The 26148-nt window shown below is 36.6% G+C and overlaps 1 protein-coding gene across 7 annotated transcripts in view; it reads left to right on the top strand.

The window, feature by feature from the left end:
- Positions 1-26148, top strand: part of CCSER1 (coiled-coil serine rich protein 1) — a 641644-nt gene that overhangs the window by 492549 nt on the left and 122947 nt on the right. For 2 of the 7 annotated variants that reach the window (XM_021550303.4, XM_085579115.1), the window contains exon 10: positions 24960-25005. The exons of the other annotated variants lie outside the window; for them this stretch is intronic. In XM_021550303.4, the coding sequence (XP_021405978.3) occupies positions 24960-25005 (46 nt within the window). The remainder of the gene's footprint in view (positions 1-24959; positions 25006-26148) is intronic. 7 annotated transcript variants of the gene reach the window in all.

The following is a 26148-nucleotide window of genomic DNA, read 5'->3' as shown; positions in this document are numbered from 1 at the left end:
GTCATGGTTGAAAGCTCCTCTCAAGAAAGCAACAGTGTCAGGTTCAGAGGAATAACCTGTAGTCATAAAATTCACACCTACATGTGAGAGTACATATTTACTCTAGCAGCACCTACAATGTGCTAACTAGCTTTAGAAATTACATGCTGAAGTTACTCCACAGAAATGATTAAAATTAATTTGAGTGTTGTGGCTGCATCATGAGGTTTACTATCCCTCCCCCTCCACACTTAAATTCACTGTTTTCTTCTGTTCCAGTGTAAGCTTCAATCTGTGTTGGAGTTTGATTCACCATCTTTGCTCACTCTGTAATTATGCAAACCTTTAAATCATGTGAGTGACATTGTACTGCACATCTTTGGGTTTCTTCCTTTCCCAGCCAGTGCGATCATGGGATGGCAGACATCAGTGGCATACTTGGCAAAATGACAGACTCTCATTTCAGTTGCAGCATCTCTGTTCAATTCTGATGCTTTACAGCCAGCTAAAGGGGTGGAGGAGCACCAGGAAGCTCTGCTGGGATTAAAGGAATTGGTCATTATGCAGACCAATGAATTGCAAGGGTCGTTGGTTTCAGTGGCTTGTGTCAGCATTCTGGCAGGAGGCACCACAATGTGGTCACTGTCCTTCACAGTTAGAAAATGTCCTTTCCCTTCCTCTTTCCTCTGGCAAACATTCTCATACTCCTCCAAGTGCCTCTGTGTCCATACTACATTGATCCCTTTTGCCTCACCTGTGGCTCACTTGCTATCCTAAGTGCTTCTCCAAGAAAAGGAAACACGACATGGACAAGAAAGTCAGTATCCTAACCTAGCAGTAAAATAACATTTGGGTAAACATTTAAAATGCTTTAAATTCCTGTGCAAACAGGATGTTTCGTCTTTGAAGAACAAGCTCTTGAACTGTAGTGGCTGTACCTGCATTTTACTTTTTAAAATTATTACTGATTTCTCTTCCCCACTCAGAGTCTTTACAGTGTGCTTTCCCTTCCTTAGGTCCTGATCTGCTTTCCTCTGTTCCACTTAGACTGTAACACCATGACATGACGCCTTTTGACCTGCAGAGTGTGTCAGAGAGTTTTAGAAACAGAAAGGAAGCATGTACTCCAGTCCTGGTATTATATTTTTTAGTGCTTGAGAAAGCATTTAATGTGGATTTCTTTGCAAAATGGGATTGGGGGACAGTTATTTCTCCTTCCAGTACAGGCTGATGGCTCTTGACTATGATCTTTTTTCCACTTTTGCTGGCAACTCATTTGGAAAAAATGCTGTTCAGTTTAATTTGTTATGATTATGCTTATTTTTATTAAGGTATTTTTTCCTGCTTGTCGTGCTCAGTTGAGAGAAAAAAAAAGTTAAGTATAATCAGTAGTTCTAATAGAGTGGCGAAAAACCCTGGAGACATTAGTGCTGCAGGAAGATGCAGCTATGTCCTGGAAGAAGCCAAAACATTTAGCAAGGAAGCTGATAGAAAAATTGAAGAATTGGAGCTTAGAATCTTATAAGTTATAGGTTTTGCATCAGTAAAATCTAAGAACAGTGTCTCCAAAAGCTTTCACTAGGGAGTGAGGAGAGGCTTGCCATCCCAGCCCTTCTGATAAAGTGACATTAAGTCTGGGTAAGGTATGTAAAACCTGAAGAAAAGGGAATTCTCAGCATTACCATGAGGTGAGATGTAGATTTGAGGACAAAGCATTAATGCTTTGTCACTAATGGTGACATGAAAGTTGAAGAAAATCATGGAAAGGAGGGAGGAAAGGATGGATGGAAGGAGAGTTGAGCAGTTTATTAGAAATATTGGTCTAGAGTCGGCTTTAGGAAATGTGTCCAGAGCTTAGAGTCAGGTAAAGAGACTTGTTTTTTCCATTATAATATGGATATGGAATTTGAGGTATTTCCACTGGCCATTGAAATTGCATTGGTGTATTTCATTACTTTTAAATGTTTTAGTATTTGAATAGTAAGTGATTTGTAGAATTGACAGCAGCTATAGTGAAAGTGTAAATAATGTAAATACAATTGGCACAAAATCCAGCTAGCCAGTTGGATTCTGTTCTCCGAGGAAAAAGTACTCAGAAACTGATCTAATTCACATATATCTAGTCTGGTTTTATTTTGTCTTTTAATGAGATGGTTCTCAGGCTATAAAAAGAAAGCAGAGAAATAGGGAGGAATCTAAGATTAGTAACCAATAGTTTGGCTGTGCTTAGAACTTAATTTCTATTTCAGTTAATGTATCCACATCATTAAGGTGGCCTTAAATGAGTAAAATAAGGGGGAAAGAGTAATTGTCTACATACTGTTTCCATTAGAATAAGTCTGCAGAATAGTTTCCTTGCAGGCATTTTATTCAATTTGTCAAGAGGTCACTAGATTTTTTTCTGCCTTTCTTCTTGATGGGTTTCCCCATGAAGTGTTTGGTTTGTAGGTTTGTTTTATGTTTTGTTTTGGTTTTTTTATCATTAAGATGCAAGATCCTGGTCCTGCTATGATTTTATCTTTGTTTTTGCTTTTAAATTGGAGGAAAGATCACTGAGTTATGATACATTGTCTCTATGAAAAATAATGCAGGAAAGGTATAAATGTAGTTCTAGATTCCTTGAAATGTAAAATGTAGATGTAACTCCTTCAGCAGGAAGGGGCGAGCTTCTTTATTAGTTACTAGAGGTCGTTTGTTTTTTTTTAAAGTGCCACATTCCACATACCTGAATCTGAGCAAGAGTTGAAAGCACAATCTCTTGAATACTCAGCATTTGTCACACTAACCATCTCCAAAGTGCTGAGACCTGCAACCAAGTGCAGTGAACTGCCAAAATATAAATATAGATTTTTTTCTGCCTTTCTTCTTGATGGGTTTCCCCATGAAGTGTTTGGTTTGTAGGTTTGTTTTATGTTTTGTTTTGGTTTTTTTATCATTAAGATGCAAGATCCTGGTCCTGCTATGATTTTATCTTTGTTTTTGCTTTTAAATTGGAGGAAAGATCACTGAGTTATGATACATTGTCTCTATGAAAAATAATGCAGGAAAGGTATAAATGTAGTTCTAGATTCCTTGAAATGTAAAATGTAGATGTAACTCCTTCAGCAGGAAGGGGCGAGCTTCTTTATTAGTTACTAGAGGTCGTTTGTTTTTTTTTAAAGTGCCACATTCCACATACCTGAATCTGAGCAAGAGTTGAAAGCACAATCTCTTGAATACTCAGCATTTGTCACACTAACCATCTCCAAAGTGCTGAGACCTGCAACCAAGTGCAGTGAACTGCCAAAATATAAATGTAAGTTTGAAAGATCTGCAGAGTTTTGATTTAAGAATTGGTTTAAGTTTTATTGATCTGAGATTCGTTTAACTTTTTAACATGCATTATAGACTGAGACAGTTTGCACTTTAAATTGGATATTTTTATTCCATCTTTGGTAAGTACAATTACTCTGCCTGGGGCAGTATCAAGCCAGACTACACTTCCTAAACAGTGAACAAACCAAACTATGTGTTATGGGAAATAAAAATACTGTACTCAGTAAGAAATTTTAGAAGCAGGAATAAATTAGTAAGTCCAGCTAATTTATGTCACAGAGTGCAGTTGTCAGTTTACATTCGCTTGCCCTCAATTCTCTTACTCCAGTTTTTATACTAAAAATACTACTCAAATATTGTACCAAATTACAAATTTGCATGGCTTTTGGGGGGCAGAACCCTAGATAAGGCAGAGACTAATGAAGCAATCTGTTTTGTCTCCCAGAAAATGTGTGGTTTATTTGTAGATGATTGAATGTGTTGTGGATTCTTATTCTACAATGGTACTTGAATTTGAAGTTAATCTAATTCCTTTCCAATTATTCCAAATGAATCCTTCTCTGACTAATTGCATTTTAAGGTTGAACCTTTGTGTTTTATCTAGGAGTTTAACTAGCATGCTAGTTAACTTCACTAGCAACTAGTTAATGCTAATACCTATTCTAAGATAAACGACAGAAATTCCCTGTTTAGTGAGGTATTTTTTAAAGAATCTAGTCACAGACTGAGAAGAAAAGCAAGAGATTTAATATATGTTTTCTATGCAATCTCTGACTGGAATGAGGAGTAGGTCAGGATTTGGAACTTTAAAGGACAAGAGAGAATCTGGAGCCAGTTGATTGGCACCTTACAAATTATATTAGACTGAAAGAAAAAATGCTACTAAGCATTGGTGCACCAGGATGGAGGGGAACTCACAGCACATGTTCTATCCTAATATTCAATAATCATGCATGTTAGTTTCTCTGAAAAATACAGTTTGTGATGAGCTGTGGTGTTGAGTATTTGAAATTAGTTTCTGCATTGGTATAAGTTTTTATTTCTGTTGAGCTGTATGCAAATGATCTTGTTCTTTAAATTGCATATTAGAATCATCAATGATCTAGAAATCTAGATAATGGTCCCTCTCCTTTTTTTTATTTCTTATTAACTCTACCTCTTCTTTTGAAACAACAAGTGTGTTCAGGAAAACAATTTTTCTCTTATTTGCAAGGGATTTGAAAATGCTGTAATCAATATTCAGTACTGTAGCTGTAATCAATATTCAGTACTGTTCTGGAAGACTACAAATCCTGTTCATCTGAACAGAACAAATTTTAATCTGGAAGTCTCTAGTCCCACTTCCAGTTGCTACCAGCCAGGAATATGCCCACAGTCTGTATTTTATTGTTTGTCCATGAGGTGGCAAACACTGTTGATCCTTGGCTTGCCACAGAGAGATGTAACATCTCAGTGTTGCTGATATTTTTTACGATCAGTATGGTAGCTGCAGCAACCTTTCTGATGTTTTGCAATAGAAGTGTTTTATATTTGCCAGTATATAGCAGCATCATGGTTTCTCTTTTGAAAAAGATGGTCTGAAAGGTTAAGATCCCCTGTTTTTCCCTCTGCTCCTTGCCAAGTTCTGGCTCAGCTACAGTGGCAATTACTGCCTATGATTTAAATGATGCAGTGCAGGGAGTAGGAACTGGGAAAGTGTGGAGCTAAGAGCACATTTCAGCAGACTTTAAGGAAAAAAAATCTGTTGTAAAAGAATTTCTTGTGTGGATTTATACCTTAGTTTCCATGGGGGAAAGAGTTTATCTCTTGATAACTTCATTTTTTCCTCTTGCATGGGCAGTACACCTGGGCCTTCTGAGTGGAGCTTGCAGGATTAAAGTCCTGGTGGCAAACAACTAAGAGCCAAACTGCTTTAGTTTTTAGGAGAAACTCCAGAAGTAGTTTCTGTGTTTTATATCTATATGACGATGCTTAGCTGTATTTCACAGATCTCCTCAACAGGATGTAAACAAAAAAGCCTCTTTCAGTTTTTCGCATTTATATAATTTAAAATCTATGGTGATTTTTCTTTCCAGGTATTCAATTAACTATGAACTCTCTTAGATTCAGAATGTTACTAAAAAAAATTCTTTCTCTAATTAAGTTTAAACACTCAGGAGTCTCTGACATTTAGCCTACTTAATAGCATTTCTTTCATTTTTGTAATTTAAAGGAGGTCTGCTACTGGAAGATATGTGACCTTATCTTTATGTAAGGTCCATTTCTTCTTGTATTTGGTTTGTTAATTCCTTAAGAAGCTCCATATTTAAAGGATGTCAAGGCAATAAAGTGATATGTACCCTATAAAAATCAATAATTATAAAAGTAGACAATCACTTCTTCCCAGATTCTCCTTCTTACTAGCTCTGGGATACAGTGTTCTTCAGTTGAGCTCTGTACTGTTGACTTTCATAAGGCAAAAATCAATAATCATGCTTAGTTATTTTATGGCAGTGTACTTTCAGCAGATTCATTATCTGTGTGTTACAAATGAGAAAACTGAGAGCAGCTGTGTGACTTGCTTGTGGTTGTACCTGAAATCTGGAAGTTCTGCACATTTCCTGACTTGAGTTGAAACCATTAGACCACTTTACCTCGCTCCGGGGAATTGCCTGGAGTCGATGGTGCTGATCACACAGAAATAAAAGTTTTGCAGCTGGCATCACTGGATCAGAATTTTTCTCATGTTGCTTAGATTTTCTTCCACCTTGTTTGTCTTTAATGAGTCTTTGTGTTGATTGATAGGGAACACATACCCAAAAGTTTATTGGAACAAAGGGCAGCTGCTAGCCAGCTGCATTATGAAAAGAAGGAGAAAGCAAAAGGTGAAGCCAAAAGCCAGATTGCTTGGATCAGGGCCACAATTTACTGCCTCTATAAATGTACAAGTATTTTGTGATTTTTGAAGACTGCATAAAAAAAAAATAAATATTTTTCTTGCATTGAATGAGTAGAATTAGGGGGGGGGTTATTCACTTATAATGCATGTCCTGAACAGAGAAGTGTAAATGTTCTTATTTTTGAGATGGTATCTTATAAGGGAAGGGCTCTTAGTTTACTATTGTTAGTAGCCCATATCTTGTGGGAATCTTGAAGTCTTAACTTACTGACCATGTTTCTCATAGCAAATAAAAATGAGCATTGTTCTTCAGCTATTTCAAGTAAGTGCAGATGAAGGGGTGGGGGTGGGGGTGGGGGGGGAAATTACAGCATTTAAGAGTTATAGTCCGATGGTACTGTTTTATATTAAATTATGAAGACTTCTTCTTTCTTTACTGCTTCTTTTCTATGGTGTTTATAGATAGGTGTTTTCAGTGCATTGCTCTTCTCTAGTTATGACAAGCAGTTATATTACCACCTATTAAATACCATGTTTATACAACAAGTAGCTTCAATAATGTTACAATTTTATATTTGTTCAATGCAGAAGGGGGCTAATCTCTTAGGGTCTCATTTCTATAGAAAAACTAATCTCTGAGGGTGGAAAAAGTGACAGCTTTATTACCTTTGTTATTTATATTGTACATTTTTTAAATCTGCTTTTCCATAATAATTTGTGAGAGATCTTCCCTTAAAATTATTAAATACTTTGCTTCTGAAAATGTTTCTACACCTTTAAATTCTTGACAGTGCTAGGACATGATTGGGACTTAATGATTCTTCCTGGGGAATAGAAGAGGGGATTCAGCCTGATCTGTCTAATCGGGACCTGAGCATGGTCAGATACTTCTATGACTTCCATCAAGTAATGGGGAAAAGCTCTAATGCTTCTCATCAGGTTTATGCCTCTGGCCTTGCCTTTGACTATGACCCTAGTTACAAAAACAAAGGTGCTTTTAATTTCTTGCCTTCTTAAAGAGAACTTTTTGTCCCACACTTTTACATTGAGAAGACATTGCATCTCTTGAACAGAATAAAATTGCCATTTTTGCTGTTATTTTGTGAAAAGTGCAATAGTCAATGAGCTTTTTAGTAGCTCCTTAGTAGCTGTGTTCTCCTTAGTAGCTGTGTTCTTAGTCAGCAATTATGGCACTTGAAATCTGGGCTGTGATTATGTCTTACATGGATGACTTTGGTTTGTTGGGAACAGAATATTCCCCACTTCTCTGTGACCCCACTTCTCAAAAACTGTTGAAAAATGTTCTCAAATTTATGATTTTGAAACCTCTAGTTCCTAGCTCCACAGATAATTTGCCACCACTTACATTTAAAATCATTGTCAGTTGGAAATAGAGCTGGAATTACTTCCGTGACAAACTGAAATGTTTTGTCCAAGTGACCACTTTATGCTTATGATAAATCTGCATCAGTCAATAAACTCTATTTGCTCTGTCCTGAAAAGCAGTTCCTCAGTGTAGTTATCAAAGGACAATAATCACTTTGTGCACTGAACTCTTACCATCATTTAGATAATTACCCTTGGTAGTTGTATTTGTTTGTTGGATGTGATATGGTGCCCATCTGATTTAAGATTATTGTCTCTGTGGGGGTATAAAGAAATAAAAGTCTATTAAAACTCTTGTACATTTCATTGATTATTATACTTGTTTTAAAAAACTGTTCCTTTTTTTTTAACCTTTCCATAAAGAAATAAAGCATATTTGCAATCTCTTATTATCAGAAAATGCGTATTACAAATATGCCCCTCTGATTTGGCAATATTCTTACAATGTAGTTTTATTTTTGTTGCAGCCAATTCATCATTACATTGAAATAACAGAATACTTTACCTCCTGATGGCTGGAGCTATAGCTAAATGTTCAAGGTCACTCTGTCTTGGATAGATTTTATTTTTAACATACGTAGCATTTTTATTTAGCTAGTCCACGATCAAGCAGTCTTTTTTTTTCCCTTTAGCTTCTTTCATAAAGCTAGCCCAGGGACTCATTAAATCTTAATTCACAGTACAAACCTTAACTCAGCTCATTCCCTGCAGTGTAGCCTGTTGTCAGTTCTTTGTAGATCTGTCCTTTTGTGAAGAAATTGCCTATCTTCTACCCACTTCAATTCTCATGCTAGCCTGGGCATTTTCAGGGAGCACCAGTCATACTTGTCCCCCTGAAAGAATAACATGTTAAAAAATACCAGAGATAAGCAGTATGCTTGACTTCTTGAGCTGTTTTAGAATTGAGTCCATAATGTAAAAGCTGTGCACAGCCTGTTTAGTGTGTTAAGCCTCTTACCTAGAGGTCCAGTCCAGGAAAATAAATGTAAGAACATACTTAATCACTTAATTTTCAAAGCATGAATAAATGTATCAGTGTCAATGAGATTACCAATGCTTAAAGCAAGTGGCCTTATGTCCTGCATCAGTGTGAAGGTTCAGAAAACATTTCTGTTCTTTTACAGCCAAAAATAGTCTCATAAATACAATGAGTTTAAAAACTGCCCCAAAAAGTTTTGTTGAAGGAGTTTTTCCTGCATTTCAAGTACACTGAATTTCCTTCCTGATTTACAAGTACAGGAGGAAGGCCTTCTATGATAATCTGGTCATAAACTGTAATTACAGAGTATTCTGTTGCTGTGTAATTACAAATAGGATGGTTTTGGTTAGTTGCCTGTTCAGAGGGTTGGTTGGTTTGTTCTTTAGTCTGCATGTTAGGCTTATCTACATCTGTTAGGCTTTAGGCTACATCTAGGCTTATAGGACTCCTAGAAGGTGCTATCAGGATGAAAAGCCTGTTCTGCAGAGGCTGAAATAAATCAAGGGAGAAAACAACCCATTGTGCTGTTTGATGGAACCACTAAGACTTTTCTTCAATCTTGACACAATTTTGCATTCATTTCAATGGTAAGATTTCCAGTAGTTTCCATGGCACCTTATGTGCCTTAGTATCGTTTCAGCACATAACAAGAGCACATCTTATTTCTAAGCATTCGGAGTATGAGCATAATTCATAATGCTGGAAGAGCCTTTATCACAAACTGTTATCTCAAAATGTATTGTTGTGACAGCTTCTTTCAAAGGTGACTTCCTTAATAAAATAGTAATTTTTAGGTAAGTCCCTCTATCAAAGATACCCCGTTAGAGTTCAGGAATAATAACTTGGCAAGCAGCATGATTTTTTTGTAAATTATTGAAGCTAACACATTGTTTGAAACTCTGAAGCATGATGCACTAGCATGTAACTGAGAGGGCACTTCTGTAAAAAGTTACTTAGATAATTTTATTAAACAAAAAAAATCCAGCTTATTTTTGATAAGCTAAAAAGCCCCCAGGAAAAAAAAGTCTACAAATAGTTTCTGTTGGTATCAACAGATGGCATAACCAGTTTACAAATGTAAATGCAATGAGTGTACATCGCTAAAAGTGTAAATTTGTAATTTATCACTGTTGTTCTCCTTTCCGGTTCAAATAATAATTAAAAAAAAAAAAAGTTAAAATTCCGTTGTGGTACAGAAATAATGTTTTTGAACCATGTCTTTAAGTGTTTGTTAAAACTTATCTGTGTGAAACAACAACATCTGTTTGTTGCTGTTACTACTGCTGCTGTTTCAAGATGCACTGCTGGGCTTAGCCATTTGGGAATTTCTTACATTTGTTGGGAAACTTGCCTTTCTGATTAACTGCTTATGTTCACTCTGATTAGGGTCTCTGAAGAGGCTTAAGTGGGAGTCCTTATGGGTGATTTTAGGCTCTTACAAGCAGGGAATTATGTGGCTGGTCTTTTACAGTCTGAATTGCTCTTCCATTGTATGATCAATCATTTTACTGCAGAGGAAAAAGTGGCACACTTTTTCTACCTAACTGAAACTTGATTGTATAGTTGCCCTGGGGTTTAGTGTCTCCACAGGTGGAGAGTGAGGGTAAATGTTTGAAACACAGAAAACTGAAGTACTGGAAGACCATGTGCACTCTCATGGGGTGCTAAGAGTTGAAATCAGCATTAGATTTTTTACTTCAGTGCAGTGTTTGGGTGGGTGGTGGCTGATACAAAAGGGTGCTAAAAATCCTTGAGATGTAACATAGAGCAAATGTGAGTACCATTTCCATTGCCTGATCCCACAATTTTTTACTGTAGCACTGCTGCATACCATAGCACTAAATATACTGTGGCGCTGCTGCTGCTTTGCCTTTACCTCTGTGAATCAGAGCATTTCCATCCTACAGGTGGTATTTCAATATTGCATTCACTGCACTGTTCTGCTTTGTAAACTGAGTGCCATCTGGATTTTTTTTTTTTTTTCTTGCCTGGGAATATATAAGCACAGCATAGATAATTAGTTTAAGACTTTAGGACATGTTCTTGGGGCTCCTTTAAAAATAAATAATACTTTATGTATTTGAATATGTTACAGCAAAAGGAAAACTAGCACTTTCTTCTCTTTCATTATCATGATAAAGGTCAACTTAAAAGAAGAGAAAGAAAAGAAACTTAAAAGCAAAGTTTGTTTCAGAGACTCCCAATCCAAAGGTATTTATGTTTTATTGCAGGTGTTTCAGCAATTATTACTAATTGGAAAATTAGCTACTGTTGCTACAGTAGCTTCTTTATTCACTAATTGGTTTTGGCACATTTTAACTAGCACTAGCTCAGCTAGACACAGTTATTCAAATTAGACCTGTGAAGATTTGTATGGAAGTGGTGAGCCAGTGGTGCAAGTCAGTACATTAGCCTTCCACCTCTTGATCCTGGGCACAGTCCAGGTTCTCTGTGGGCGCACAAGCAAAACCTTGGTGGCCTCATCCATATTTGTAAAGCACAAGAAAACAGGAAATTAGTGAATTCTGAGCTACAGCTCTTCAATTCCCATTCTTCATGTCTATTTTGACTGTATCAATTGCTGCAGGGTCAACAAACTTGAGTGATTCTCCTTTTTAGATTGCTTTTCTGCTGGTTTTCTTGCTTATATTTGAGTGGGTGATGTGTTTCTTTGCTGATATCCGAAACCTTTAAACTCATCTTTTCTTGACCCATCTTGTGCTTTTTTTCCTTTGGTTCCTGCATTGAATATTTAGTGGGGCTTTGGGGTTTTTGTTACCTCCATGTACCATGTAACATTCATCTTCTGGGCAATTCTATTTTCTGTTGGAGTATATCTTTGCATGTGCTTCACAATAGGATGGAGCTCTACTGACATGCTGCAAACGGGAGGTTTTTCTATACTTTAATCACATGAATTCCGTCTTGGGCTTTGAGAGGTACACTTTGCTATTCAAATTTTTTTTTCCCCTTTTCTTTTCTTCACTACCTCTACGGGATTTTGTGAAGATTTTAAAGTCTTGGAGGTGAGTAGAATTTGAAAATCAACAGCACTTTGAAATCTGCTTCCTTGCCCCTGCCCTGTCCATACACTGTAGATGATCTTCCCATCCACCCTTCCTTCTGTGACTGTAGGTACTATGTGGAGGGCAGAGAAGTGTTACTTAATAACTCTGGTTTCTTGGCAAGTGTTACCTCTTCACCGTTCCTTCTCTGCCTTTTCGATGTCAGAGTCTTTTTGAGCTATTGAAAAACAAGTTGAAGAGCTTTTCAAGGCAAGATAGTATAAAATTTTTCTTGCTGTATTTCTGACTCAGGAAGGCATAGTGACAGTGTGAGCAGGTGTTATATATTCTGCTGGAGAAAAAGAAGATTCCTGTCTGGGAGGCATGGGTTACCTTGAGAAGTCTTGTGTCTGTATGTATACAAATATTTAAAATTACTCAAAGTATAGTTAGAGCTGCACCTCTTTTCCCTACAAGCTAATGATGGGGTTATGTGCCAAAATATTGAAGTGCTCTGTGCCATAAAATTGCCAATAATTTTTCATTCTCAAATATATTTTTAATGGGTAGTAAAATAAACAGTTTTAATAATGAGACTTTAACTTCAAAATAAGCCATTCTGTTAAAAAGGGTCTCTATTTGAAGGTGCATTATTAGGATTGGATAATACGTAAATGAGAGTGTGATTTCTAAATGTAACATTACTTACTGTTAATCATGTCTTGGCAGCTTTTAAATAGTTCTTACAGTGATAATAATTGTTTTGTGTATAATAGTAAATCACTTGTTTTGGTAAGATGTATACTGTAAGAAGTACTCAGGTGCAAGTTCTTTGATGGGATGACAAATACACTTTACAGAAATAACTTTTGAATTCTAAGGCATAGAGCATATTGAAAGTTAAAGGATGAGTAGAAGCTTTTCCCTTTGATTTATTTTTCCTTAATTTGTGTGTTTGTTGATTTGGGAGACAGAAAAAAGTATGCCTTGAACCACTAGACAACTGGCTGTGTTTATTCTCCATGTTCTTGGTAATACCTTCTTCTCATCATAGTAGACATTCTCTAAAAGGAGAAAGCATTTTGAAAACCCATGTTTGTTATTATAACACTCAGTGTAGGACAGTTTTGTTCATCATAGGTGATATTCTCTACTTAATAGCTGGTGAACTTTCCTTGACAGTAGCCTCAAAGCTAAAAAAAAAAACAAAAAACAACAACCTTATAAATTCTTGCCTTGTCATTCAGATTTGAATTCTACAGTGTTTAATAACCTCCTTTCCAATAGCTGCTCTTTTTTTTTTCATATATAATCTCCTCTGTTTTGTAGTGGTTATCCCTGTGATTTGGGAAGTTATGAAATTTCAGTTAGAAGGCTTGACACAGCTTGAATATGTCTCTAGTTGCACAGACTTCTAATCAAATGAGAATTGCAAAGATCCCCAAACCTAAACCCAAAATGTGTGCAGCAGTTTGGAGTTCCATGTAGAAATGTCATCTGCCTTATTTTCAGTCATGTTTCAACCTACATTTATTAGAAGTAATTTCCACATGTCATCATTCATAAGCTGTAGCTGAGCTTTTGGCTTGGCATTGTTATTGATTCTAATAAGAGAAGCAGACTCCTAGGCCATCACCTCCTCCCAGGTTTGTCCATTTGATCTGTTTCTTCATTTTTATCCACACCTATAGTTTTCTCTTGTTTTATGCTTCATTGATAAATCTTAGTAAAATAGGTACTCTTTTTCTCTTTAATGCCTACTGTCCATTCAGTAAAAAGTTGGAATTTATTACTGCATGTACGCTAACAGCAAATCTAATGAGAGTAGTGAATTTTAATATATTAAATGCTAAAAAGACTTTTCCATTTTGGGACTGCATAAAAATACTAGTTCAGTTGCTGAGTGTGGGAAGGAAGAAATTATTTGTACCAAATTAGGTTTTGTTGTGCCACACATGCTTTGTGTGAAGCATGCAGCATGGTATTCTTAGGAAAATATGCATTAATGAGATATCAGGGCATCTGACAAGCAACAGAGGCAAGGGATTGAGTTATGTTCAAAATGTTTTAATGTAGTTACAAGCCATTCACTTATTTTGAAAATGCTTTTGTATGAGGTTGGAAAAAATAGTGTTCAGCTGATTATTTCTAGATAAATGTTGGGAAAGGGACAGACTCAAATGGAATAGAGAGTGTGTCTGAAAGGTGTGGCAGCCCTGACACTGAAAAAAAGGATAAAATCAAATAGGAACAGAAAAATAGTAATAGCACCACACAGGTTGGTGACAGAGTAATTCCCTACATCTGTGTTGTGTGTTTGTTGGTTTTTGCAATAAATTCCTTAAACAGATAAGGTGCTGTTGAAACACTGTGCTAAAATGCCTCTCTGAAAAGCTGATGGGTATCCGTATATTATATAGAATCATAGAATGGTTTGTGTTGAAAGGGACCTTTAAAGGTCATCTAGTTCAATTCCCCTACAATGAGCAGGAGCATCTTCAAGAGGATCAGAAGTTTCAACAGGTTGCTCAGAACCCCATCCAACCTGGTCAAGAATGTTTCCAGGTGTGAGACATCCACAACTTCTTTGGATAGATTCTGCCAGTGTTTTACCACCATCATTGTAAAAAAACTTCTTCCTTGTACCTAACCTAACCCTAATTGTGACCCTCCTTCAGTTTAAAAGCTTTACCCCTTGTCCTATTGCAACAGGCCCTACTGTGGTCTGTCCCCATCTTTCCTGTAGGCCCTCCTTAAGTAGTTGAAGGTTGTTGTAAGGTCTCTCAGGAGCCTTCTCTTCTCCAGGTTCAATAACCCAACACTCTCAACCTTTCCTCACAGGAGAGGTGCTCCATCCCTCTCATTGTCTTAGTGACCTTCCTCTGGACCTGAACCATCAGGTCCATGTCCTTCCTGTGCTGGGAGCCCAGAGCTGATGCAGCCCTGCAGGTGGGGTCTCACCAGAGCAGAGCAGAGGGGCAGAATCTCCCCCTCCCCTGCTGCCCATGCTGCTTTGGATGAGCCCAGGACACATTTGGCTTTCACATGAGTGCACATGGCTGTGTCATGTCCAGTGTTTCATCCCCCAGCACCCCCAAGTCCTCAGCAGGGCTGCTCTGATCTGTTCATCCTCCAGGATGATACCAGGGACTGACTTGACCCAGGTGCAGGACCTGATACTTGGTCTTGTTAAAGTGAGATTCCCATGGATCCACTTTTCAAGCTTGTCCAGGTCCCTCGGGATGGCATCCTCTCCCTCAGATGTGTCAAACACACCACTCAGATTAGTGTCCTCTCCAAACCTGCTGAGGGTGCACTCAACCCAAACTTTGATGACGATATTAAACAGTTCTGGTCCCAGTATACCCCTGAGGGGGTTCCACCTATCACTGACGTGCCAGAAAAGATTAAATACTGTATTAGTCAGGTGAATGTAGGACAAATTAACTCATATATATATATATACAATTACCTGAAAACAGAGACAGGAAGCAGTTAGCAAAGCTAAGTCTAAAGCAAACTTTTGTGATTGACCATCTGTTCAACAAAGAAATAATTTTTTTTATTGTATTAGTTGAAAAGTTCAGATGTTGAAAAAGTGGATCAAAGTATGAGCACATTAATCAGATTGTGGTTTGGATACAGGAATCATGAAAAATTGTTGTGATTTTAATTTTCCTAATGGAATTTTTATAATTGTTATTATTTGTAAAATTTAACTGGCAAGATACTCCCATCTACACAATTTGGAAACAAAAAAAACAGAAATATTTTCTTTCTAAGGGATAAGAGTAGTCAGAAAAGATAACTGTCTTTGGGAGTTGAGAAATTAAAATGTTTACTAGCAGGCAATTGGAAATTAAATTTTGAGAGCTTGTCATACTGCCTGTGAAAGAAAAATCAAAATTAAATGTATCCAGAATCATGTCCCTTTTCTTGTGTAGGATGTGTTTTATTTATATTTTAATTTTCTTTTGAAAAAAAGCTGAATCAAAAGACTGAAAAAAAGAAGTCTCGTGTTTGAAGGTGATACAAATTAACATACACTCAGCAACAAAATCTTTCTCAAATAACAGTTTGCTTCAGCTTTAGGCATAAGAGAAAAACTTGTATCCAATCTTTTTTAATTTTTCTACTGGATAAGGATGATAATGTTTTCTACCTCCTTGCTTATCTCATCCCCACATGCCTGCAGCAGTGTTTTGTTGTAATGTGAGCATTTACCAGTTAAGTCCAGGAGCCCTGACATGGGGGCCATCAAATATTGATCAGTGGCAATGACTTTCAAAATTACTGAAATAGTTCATCTTCTAATAACTATTCCTTTTCTTTCTTGCCAGTCAGTCATCTTTGTTTGTTTATAATTATAGGATTACTTTTATTTGTAGATAATTATTTTTAACAGTAAACCACATTCCTAATAGAGCTCTTCAATTAGTTTAGTAACTCATGTTATTTATATTAATGAGTTATTGGTGATAGCTACATATGTCATTTTTTACAAGTAACATTTAAATTAATTTAATTAAATGAGAACTTTTACAATTATTCTCCTACCTAGTGGATTGTGAGTACCTGCCTTCATGTGGACAGCTAGTTGATACAGAGAAGGCTCTATACTGTACTTGAGCTTACACAAGAAGAATAGGATGAGAAAAACTTCCAGTGAGTTTTGGTCAGACCCATAATATAATCCTATCAAAACTGGCACGGTAAGCACATTTATGGTAATTTGTACAAGTGTCATATTCACCCCTTAAAAATAAGAAAATGAGTTTGACTTGCTGGGATATTTCTGACAGTGACAATTACAGGAAATAATACACAGAGCTGTGGAAGTATTTATGTATGTGGATTTATGTAATGTGGCAAAGCAAACATTGCAGATCTGCACTTTCTAGGCATGTGAATAGACTTGAAGATTGCAAGAGGGAGAAAAATCCAAAATTCAAGCATTATTATCATGTTTTAACCCCATCCAGTGGCCACACAGCCCCTCACCCACCCTTCACCAGTGGGACTGGGGAGAGAATAAGAAGGGCAAAGATAGAAAGCTCAGTGCTTCCCATGGGCAGGCAGGTATTCAGCCATCCCTAGGAGAGCAGAGCTTCAGCACATGTAATGGTGACTTGGGAAGACGAACACCATTCCTCCAAATGTCCTCCCCTTGCTCCTTCTTCCTCCCTTTTTATATACTGAGCATGATTTCATACGATGTGGAATATCCCTTTGGTTACTTTGGGTCACCTGTCCTGTCTGGGTCTCCTTCTAACTTCCTGTGCATTCCAAAATGCCCTTCCAGCATGGCAGTATGAGAATCAGAAAACGTTTGTTTAAGTCCCGCTCAGCAGTAGCACAAACATCTTTATACTACTGAAACCTGTATGCGGCATAAATCCAAAAAGGTAGCCCCATGCTAGCCACTGTGAAGAAAATTAACTCTATTGCAGCCAAAACCAGCACCGTTGTTCATTGTCATATATTTCTTTCTAGCATTAACATTGCTTTTTATAAAACCATGGAGGGTTTTTCTAAAAAAAAAAAATGGGCTCTAGTCAAAATATGAGCTGAGCTGAAAAGGTAGCTGTAAATGTGTGCTTCAGCATTACATTCTGATTAAATTAAAATTAGAATATGAATCCCTAGGCATTTAGTTAAGCTTTGTACAAACATTTGCTGCAGCATTATTTTCTGATCTAGATATAATCATCCAATGGTCTCTGCCCTTACCCTATTGAAATTTTAATTTAGAGGTGTTTAAGTCAAAATTCATTGTTGAAAAGGGGCTTTAAGCAGGAGGGGGAACTATATGACCAGCAAAGGTCTCTTTCAACTAGAAGAATGGTGTGCATTTTGTAACAATAAATCAATACAGATTTGCATACATTTATACCATATGTATTTTTGAAGTGGTTTTTGAATGTTCTGTATGCACCTCTAATGCATATGTATATATCTGAAAATAGGTGTGTAAGCAAAAACAATAGCTAAAATGAGATGTGAAAAGAAATAACTTCACAAACAGAATAATTTATCTTTTTACCTCCTTTAGAATCTAGTGTAGAAAGTTGCCCATGGTTAATGCAGTGAGTTACTTAATGCTCAATAAGAATAGTCTTCAAAAAAATAACCAACAACCCAGCCCAGTGTAGCCATATCTTAGAACAGAATCACTGCTTATGCTCCTGGAGAATATCAGATTCACCCACAGGGGTTGCTTCCAGGTAGACTGTTCACATAAGGAATGAACATCCACTCCACCTGGAAAGTTAATGCGAACTGAGGTACCCAGGACTCCTTAAGCCATCTTGAGCCCTGTACTAAACATAAATCAGCAAAAAGTATTTTTCTGACATGAAATAAATTTAAATGGAGAGGAGTTTTATTCTTCTGTGACACACTGTCTAATGTATGTGGCAATTTATAGCATTGAATGTCACTTATTGTCCTTCAAATAGACACCAAATTGACTTGCTTTATAATGCAATTAATTACTTTGTTGTTTATTGTTTTTGCCAAACAATGGCTGAACTTCACTTTGCAGAGTTGGATGTCATAGTTATGAACCAAGTACAAGACAAAAAAATCTTGTGGTAAAATCAGTGGTAAACTGAAGGCAGGGATAGCAAAATTCAAGTTCCCTTAAGTCTCCCAAAAGAAGAAAGAATCACGAGATCAAGTGAATAAGCAATTCATGTAACATAGCATCTATAGTATGAATGAGATGCCTGCAAATGAATTAGTATTTTCCTATTTACTTCTTGTATTATGTCCACAAAAAGTTTTCTTTAAGTATAAGAACAGTATTTTAGCAGAAGTTAGGGTGTGCTGAGATTCACAATCAATTAGAAATTTCTCCCTAAGCAATTTGAGCAGGTTTTTGTTTCTCAAGAGGTAGTACAAGGAGACACTCAAGTTGGAGAGAAGCTAGCTGTATATACAAACATTCCTTGGATTATCCTTTTGAAACAGGTATCCTATCACCATTAGGTAAGGGACTGTAAGTACCCAGAAAGATTGTTGCTGCCTTGTCTGATTGTATCTTGATCTAAGGCAGTATTGTAGTTTGGCCTTTATGAGATCACAGTCCAGACTCTGGTGTGAAGGTATATTTTAGGATCCTGCACTTACATGTGGAAGCAGATTGCTGAAAAGTGCATGTAAACGTTGATTCAGAGTTGAAAGTGTGCCAAGAGACTGCTAGTAAAATATTTACTGATAACTTCAAGATGAAAATACGTCTTCCTTATTGAGCTATAAGTTCAGTTTGGAATGTGTTTTGAGGAGGAACATATTTATATTAATATATCTATAGTCTGTGGAGCCACATTTGCTCTTGGGAATATTTTCTTTTAGTAATTTTGTTCATGCCCAGCATAGCTTTCAAAAAAATGAAAATAAATGTATGTGATTATGTGCTATCATCTTCAATTGCTTATACATTTAAATATTTTGGAATTGTAAGAAAGCCTTATGTTATTTTATGCCACCACAAGAGCAAACCATTTTTTTCTTCTTTCTTTATTAAAGGTAAAGCACATTGTGATCTGAAACCTTATAAGGGAAAAAAGACACAAATGATAAGCAGTTTTTCATCAGAGAGAATGTAAAGACTAAATGGTGGCCATTATTAAAGTTGGATAATGCTTTAGAAGAGATTAAGTTGTAAACAATTGTCTGTGAAAAATAATGGGGTGGTTGATTGAGGTTTTTAACATTCTCTAATCCTGTATTTTTAAAAAGTTGAACTTGGCTTTTAAATGCTGATATTCCTCTTTAATACTACTGCTTCGACTCTTATTTTTCATTTCTGTTTATGCAGATGATTTATTTTCCAAAGTCTCAAGATCTCCCCTTCTCTGTATTCAACTTGTCAAAATGAGCCTAAAGGATGGATGTTTTCTACATAAGTAGAAATGGTCTCAGCACTTAAAATTTCAAATGTAATTTTTTTTAAAATAAATTTTTAAGTGGGATTTTTTTTTTTAATTAGAAATGAAGTTAAGACTAAAAGGCAGTGTATGAATTTCAGGTGGAAAACAGGGCAAAGCTGTTTTAACTGACACAGTCCCTTTGAATCACACAAAAAAAGCAGATTTTCCTATCAAGATGATTAAATCTTGAAATCAAAATGAGTGCAGATTGAGTTTGTACAATGAAATCCAATGCTCAAGAAGGTGTTCATTAATAAATTTGTTGCACCAAAATTGAAACTTCGAAGAGAGAACCTGTAGTCTGATAGAAGTCTGCATCTATTAGAATCTGGTGGTACCATATCTGAAGACATGCTCATGTCATTATATTGAATTAATTTACATATATAAAACCTTTTCAGAGGTACTGTATTGGAAAAGTAGTAGATTCTTCTTCAGGCAGCCTTTACTGAGCTCAGTCCTGAGCTCACAGTAGCAGCAGAGTACTTTGTGTGTCACTTCGTTGATACACCTTTGGTGAAGTGCTGTGTAATGCAAGTGAAAGCCATCATGCCAAAGCACATCTTACCACTTTAATACTTACCCTATGAAAGAAACATACTCTTAGAGAAGAATGTGGGAGTGATGTAGCAGGTCTTTCTGTGTCTGGGAAATCTTACAGTGGTATTTTGCCATCATGTCCTGATGTGAAATTATCTTTCTTAACAGTTATGATATGAGTTGACTTTTTTTTTTTAATGTGGTAATAACTAAGACTTTAGTATAATCTGTCTTCTGAGACTGTGCTTTTTCGTTTGTAGCAGTGTTCTGAAACATTCTGTGGTATTGGTCTGATTCCTGTCATGAGAAGAAAAGGCTTTGCTCGTACTCAAAGTTCATGCCAAACTACTGTGTGCTAGGGAAAGATCTAGGGAAAATGTTGTGTATAATGAGTTAGCCTCTTTTAAAATCATAACATGAGGTTGGGATGATTTAGAGGTTTTGAGTTATCTGGAGGGGATGTCTGGTTTGTTGTTTTTTTTTTTTTTTTTAATCTGACTTTTAACCATGTAGTAGATGGGTTTGTGCTCTAAGGGTCGAGAGGTCATTTGTTGGAAAAGCATTCATTTGATGGGTAGCAAGTTCTTCTATTTATTTCTGGCGTTGATTGGTCTGTTGTCAGTACACATCTTTGTGGAGATTCCTTGTAGAAAGTGACAAAAAAGAACAGCAATATTTGTGTAGTTATGCAGCAAAGGGGGTATTTAGCTGTATTGATTTGGATTGTTTCATGTATTGCATTACTCAGATTTACAAGGTGAGCCCAGAGGACTTCAGTCACTATAGTCAGTTAATAACAGGTGAAATCATAACTTCAGAGTTCAGAGAGATGTAGGAAACATAAAATTGGTTATGTATTTTTAGTGAAAAGTTTCCTTTGAACAGCAGACTAATACACACTTGGATATTTTGCTTTGTTGAAGAGGTGGAATTATGAACCCATTTCACTTGGAGTTCCTTGCTACTGTTGTCCCAGAATAGCTACAGTCATAAATATTTAGACTGGTTGGTGTTTTCAGTTGTTACTTTGAAAAGCTGACAGTAACTTTTCTTCAATGTGAGGATGTGAGAAACAAAACAGCAGTGGGAACTAAATGCCATATTCCCTTACAGAGTTCATTGGAGTTTTCAGCAAATACTTAACTGTGACTTCTGACAGAAACTGTGTCATATTCTCACCTTGACAAGATTAAAAATTGATAGTGTTTTCAAAAAGAAGTGAGTTTTGTAACATTCTGATTGCATTTCTGAAAGCTAAGTGAAAAGAAATTAGGAATGACTGACTGAAGCAATGTAAACCGAACAACTGTGTATCTGCTTGTCTGGTGCGTAAAATCCAAATTCATTTTAGAGCTGTCTTGGGTAATCAAACATTCCTGCATTAACAATGAGGGGATGCTGCAGATATGCTATATGATGATAGAAAAGATAAAAGCCTCTCTTACTTTCCCCTTTTGAGGAACAAAGACTGTAGCACTGAATTGCATGGCACAAGAATGTATAGAAAAATTAGTCTATGCCATTCTTCCACTGGGAACATGGGAATCTATGCTAAGCAGGAGTTAATTAGCTGGTTAGTGCTTAGTTCAGCATCTGATGCTATGGTAAATATTAAATAAATTAATCTGACTGCATAGAGTACTTAAGCCGTAAGCCACCCCAGCCCTCCCAGGCCAGCAAGCACTTCAGACTGAAATCTCAACATGTTTTATGACAAAAGCTATAAGATGTAGGCAGGAATCAAGACCTAATCAAGTGTATTTTCTTGTCCTACTGTGTTCATGAGCAAAGCAGCAAAAAAAACCTGCCCTCATTGGCCTTCTGAATAGGCCAGGTGTTATAAATGAAGCTCCCAGCTTTTAGAAGCTCCCAGATCTTGATGGGTACCTGAGCTCCAGCCTGTCAGGTACTGATGTCTATTTCTCCTCATATGTATACTCAAAAATACCTTTAAAGGGTATAAAAATCAGTGTCATTTGAGAGATGTTGTTGTGTGTTTGATCTCTTCGTTAAAATTGCAAAGCAAGAAGGTGGGGAAATATTCACCGCTTAAAACTTCAGGTGAGTGTGCTAACTTTAGTAAACCATTAACTTAGTAACTACAAGGTAACTAGTCATCTACAGTGCATCTACATTATTGATAACATTGTCTGTGTGTAAGGCTCTGCATTTCTATGAATCACAAGACTTGGAAAAATTAATACAGTATTGACCACTGACAGTCCTAGACACTTTTAGGATTAAGCATTTTGCCATGCACAGAGGACAGAAAAGAAGTTGTATATGTCTGGAACTGTTGAAATGTGATAAGTTCTAGCAGAGCCTGAATTTCCTGTGGAGAATATCTGAAAGCTGTCTTAGTTTTAAAAAAACACTATTATTGGGCCAGATAATACTGAATGAAAACAATTATTTCTGGAGTATGCACAGAAAAAAGGAAAGGAAGGCCTGGTTGAAAGATAAAGGTATATATCCTTTCCCCTGAGAAGGCAAATTACGCTGGAAATGAGAAATGTGAGAAAGTAATGCAGTCAAATTCATTTGCATCTTGCTTTTCAAAGGAGCATTATGTAATTAAAAACACAGAATTCGTGTCAGGAGTGATGATAGTAACCAGCAATGAAAATTAAGTTCCCAATTCCTTGGTTGATAGATGTATAAGTTGGGGCTATGTAAGGGTTTTATTTTTGATTCATGGAGGTCACAATGCAGATGCTACACATTCAAATTATAGTGAAAAAAAAAAAAAACAAACCTTTTGACTAAATAAGTGAGCAGTCTTTTAACCATTGTCAGTCCAATTTACTTAGTGGTTTTTGTTTTGTGCATATGATTTTATAAATCATTTCAATGTCCTTAAATTATGATCTGGAAACTTAGTTCTATGAGTTAACTTAATATAAGGTACCATGGTGTACCTCAGCTTTTCTAGAAACCAGCCTTTCAGCATCCCAGAATAACTTAGAATTTGGAGAACGGAGAAACAGCGGTACTGACTTCATGCAGTGTTTTCTTCAGTATTTCTAGCTTTGGTTTAGATAAATATACATAGAATCTCCAATAACTGTGTTTTGTTTTCAAAAAAATTAAAGTATTGTAAATAACAGCTACTGAAGAACTCATTTGAAGTGCTAAATATACAAGTGAATTTGGTACCCAAACCAATTTGTCCTTTGGCTACTCTGAGATGTTAACTGTAGGTAAAGGTGGGTTTTGACAGTGTTGAAATAATCCCATAAAAAACTATGTGGCTGGGGGATAGGGCACTGTCTGCCCTGAAGGAAAGGGCTTTGAACACACTGCCTGTTTGCATGTTTGCTGACAAATAGGAGAGCTTACTGCCTTTTCCTGGCAGCCTGGCAGCCTTGGAAACAAGGGGTGAAGCTAGTGGAATTTTTGCTGTCCCAGCACAAGTTAACCCCAGCTTGCCTCCTTGGCACCTTGTTGCCATCACTGTGACCTCTTACTGCAGTTTCAGGAGGGAGTGACAAGCTTTGGGGGTAGTGTGACAAATGGTATCTGCAGAGCTACCCTGCACTGCATGTGGCCACAGCGTGGCAAGCTGTAGTCTCAGTAGCCCAGCCATTATATTGAAGTGAAGAATAATCCTCATTATTGTGGTTTTCAACGTGGTATGGGTATCAGTAATATAAAGGTGGCTCTTCTACAGGGCTCTCTAGATATGCATATATATGCTTCAATCATCCTAGGCAAAGGAAAATGGAATTTCACAAGACCTGAAAGGGAAAATTATCTCCAAGAACCAATGCCTAGCTCTGTCTAAATGTCTGGTAAATCTGTTCCCAGCCTTGACTTCAAAAAGATGATGGAAGTCAAAATGGAAGCCATAGTCCACTCAAGATTCATAAGTTTCAGGTGTTTGATCAGTTATATTTTTAAGGCAATACTTCCAATATAAATATTACTATAATTAGTCAACCTTGGCTACCCAGTCCAAATGATCACTAGGCCCTTTTACATTGAGAAGGAGGATGTAGTCGTGGACATTAACTCAAAACAAGCACTGATTCATGATCTAGATTCAGAATGAGACAACATTGTTTTAAAGTGCTTTTCAAATTTAAATATGAGAGTTTCTCTTTACCTAGTCATCTCCTTTCTTTCTGTTACTAGTTTGTTTATCTGGGATTGATTTGTTGGTTTGTGGGGGAGTGGGCTGAGGGAGATTGTGGAAACAGGGGATCACACTGGGAGGAGATTTGCCTACAGATCTTAATTGGTGTGACTTGCTTGGTATTTGGTTCATGTTTTGTTTACATGCCCAGCTGGTATTTCAGAGTTGTGTGGTAATTGCTGGCATAATACAAAAAAGATGAAGCACTCTGTCTTTTGGAAGCTTTTGTGTGTAGTGATTGGGGATTTAATAGAGCTGCTTCCTATCAGCTGGCATAAAACTGACCCAGTGAGGACATGTTAAAGAATTCGAGAGACAAGATGAGGAGGAAGTGGAAGGAACCAAACAGTACTGTGCACACTCTACTTCCTACCTGTTTGAAATGTATCCTCAAGCAGTGGCAGTATCAGCTAAGACACTGGTGTCATTGAGCCGCCTTATTATTGTAAAGGAATTAATATATACTCTGTACATTGTCCTTTCCATCAAATTTAATTTTTGACAAGTGTAAGCATGCTCGTCTTATGCTGATACTTTTTTCCTGTCTTCTTTCTTTCTCTTCCTTTTCTCTCTTTTTGGTTTGTTGTGTTAACTTATGGGTGGATTTTTCATAGAACATTCTCCAGTATAATTTATGTTTATCTGAAAACAGAAACTGCAGTTCTTCAGTAATAATAAACTCCTCTACCTAAACAGTCACTATTTCTATTCACTGCCTTCATTTTCTACACGTCCTCTCATTTTTTTCATTTGCTGCTGCTGTTAATCTGACATCCTTTGCTCCAAAAAAAATGTGTTTTATTTACAGGGCACAGCATTGGGAAGTGCTCCTGTACCTTCTCGCAGGCAATTATGTGAGTCTCTTAAATTCTGCTCTGTGTTGTAAAGATGACTGTGTTCATGTGCTGTAGCATGGCATGCCAATCTAGAGTTAATGCCCTGAGGTCAATATTCAACCAATGGTGTTGTATATTGCCTGTAATGTGTTTGTAGCTAACAGCTTCTATTGACCCCTTCTTTATTTTGTTCTGTTTTGTTCAACACATCATGAAATGGGGCTGTGCTGTGCACTATAGACTTGCAAGCAGGGAAGAAAATTACATAATGACTCAAAGTCGGGAGGGGAATAAGAATAATGTTACCAGATCATGTGTGTAACATTGTAATGAGTAGTATAGTTAAAACTAAAAAAATATATTTTTACTATTCTTCAAATTAATATCTCCTTTGTGCAGACAAAAAAAAATCTGGACCTCAAAAAACAAAGAAATGGAAAATCAAACAATGTGATACAAGGCAGAAATTATTGAGGCCAGTCATATACCTTATAAGACTTTCCTGCTAAATAATTTGAAGAACAAGTCTGTCTGCTGTTGGAGAGAAATGGGAACTTTTAGAAAGGGATTTCATTCAGTTTTTTTTCTTAAATCCATTGGAATTATTGGTGATGAATAATCTTTCTTTTAAATTAAAATAAATTCTCCTGTCATTCACCAAAACCCCAAGAAATAACAAACAAAATGTGGTAGATACATTTTTTTAAAAGAAAAAAGCAAGAAGAGAAAGGTTTGCATTATAATTCCAGATGATCTCTGCTGCATTAACAGTGTTTGCGTGTGAGGAGTGTGCATATTGAATATATAGATCCTCAGAATACCATCAGACTTTGAGATGAGGACTTTCTTACATTCCTTATTTCTGTCTTTCTCCTCCTACCTTGAGTTAATTTCCATCCTAAAGACTTTGGTGTCTTCCATATGCATATAATGAGCTACAGCCATGCACTGCATTATTATAATTACTGTGCACTGCATCACACCGCTGAATGTGAAACAGATTCATTATAATAAAACATTACAGGCTTATTCATAAGTACAGTGCGGTTTGATGCTTCATTGTTGGCAGTCTTGAAACATGTTGCTTGTGTAAATTCACTGGTGCTGCTCTTGTGTATTCCTAGGAAAACATACAGCATTTGTCTATGAGTGTGGGTCTTG

The sequence above is a fragment of the Lonchura striata genome, chromosome 4 (genome assembly GCF_050655825.1).
Source record: "Lonchura striata isolate lonStrDom1 chromosome 4, ASM5065582v1, whole genome shotgun sequence".
NCBI classification, from domain to species: domain Eukaryota; kingdom Metazoa; phylum Chordata; class Aves; order Passeriformes; family Estrildidae; genus Lonchura; species Lonchura striata.
Note: the sequence above shows the minus strand (reverse complement) of the source record. Positions and strands in the feature narration are given on the sequence as shown.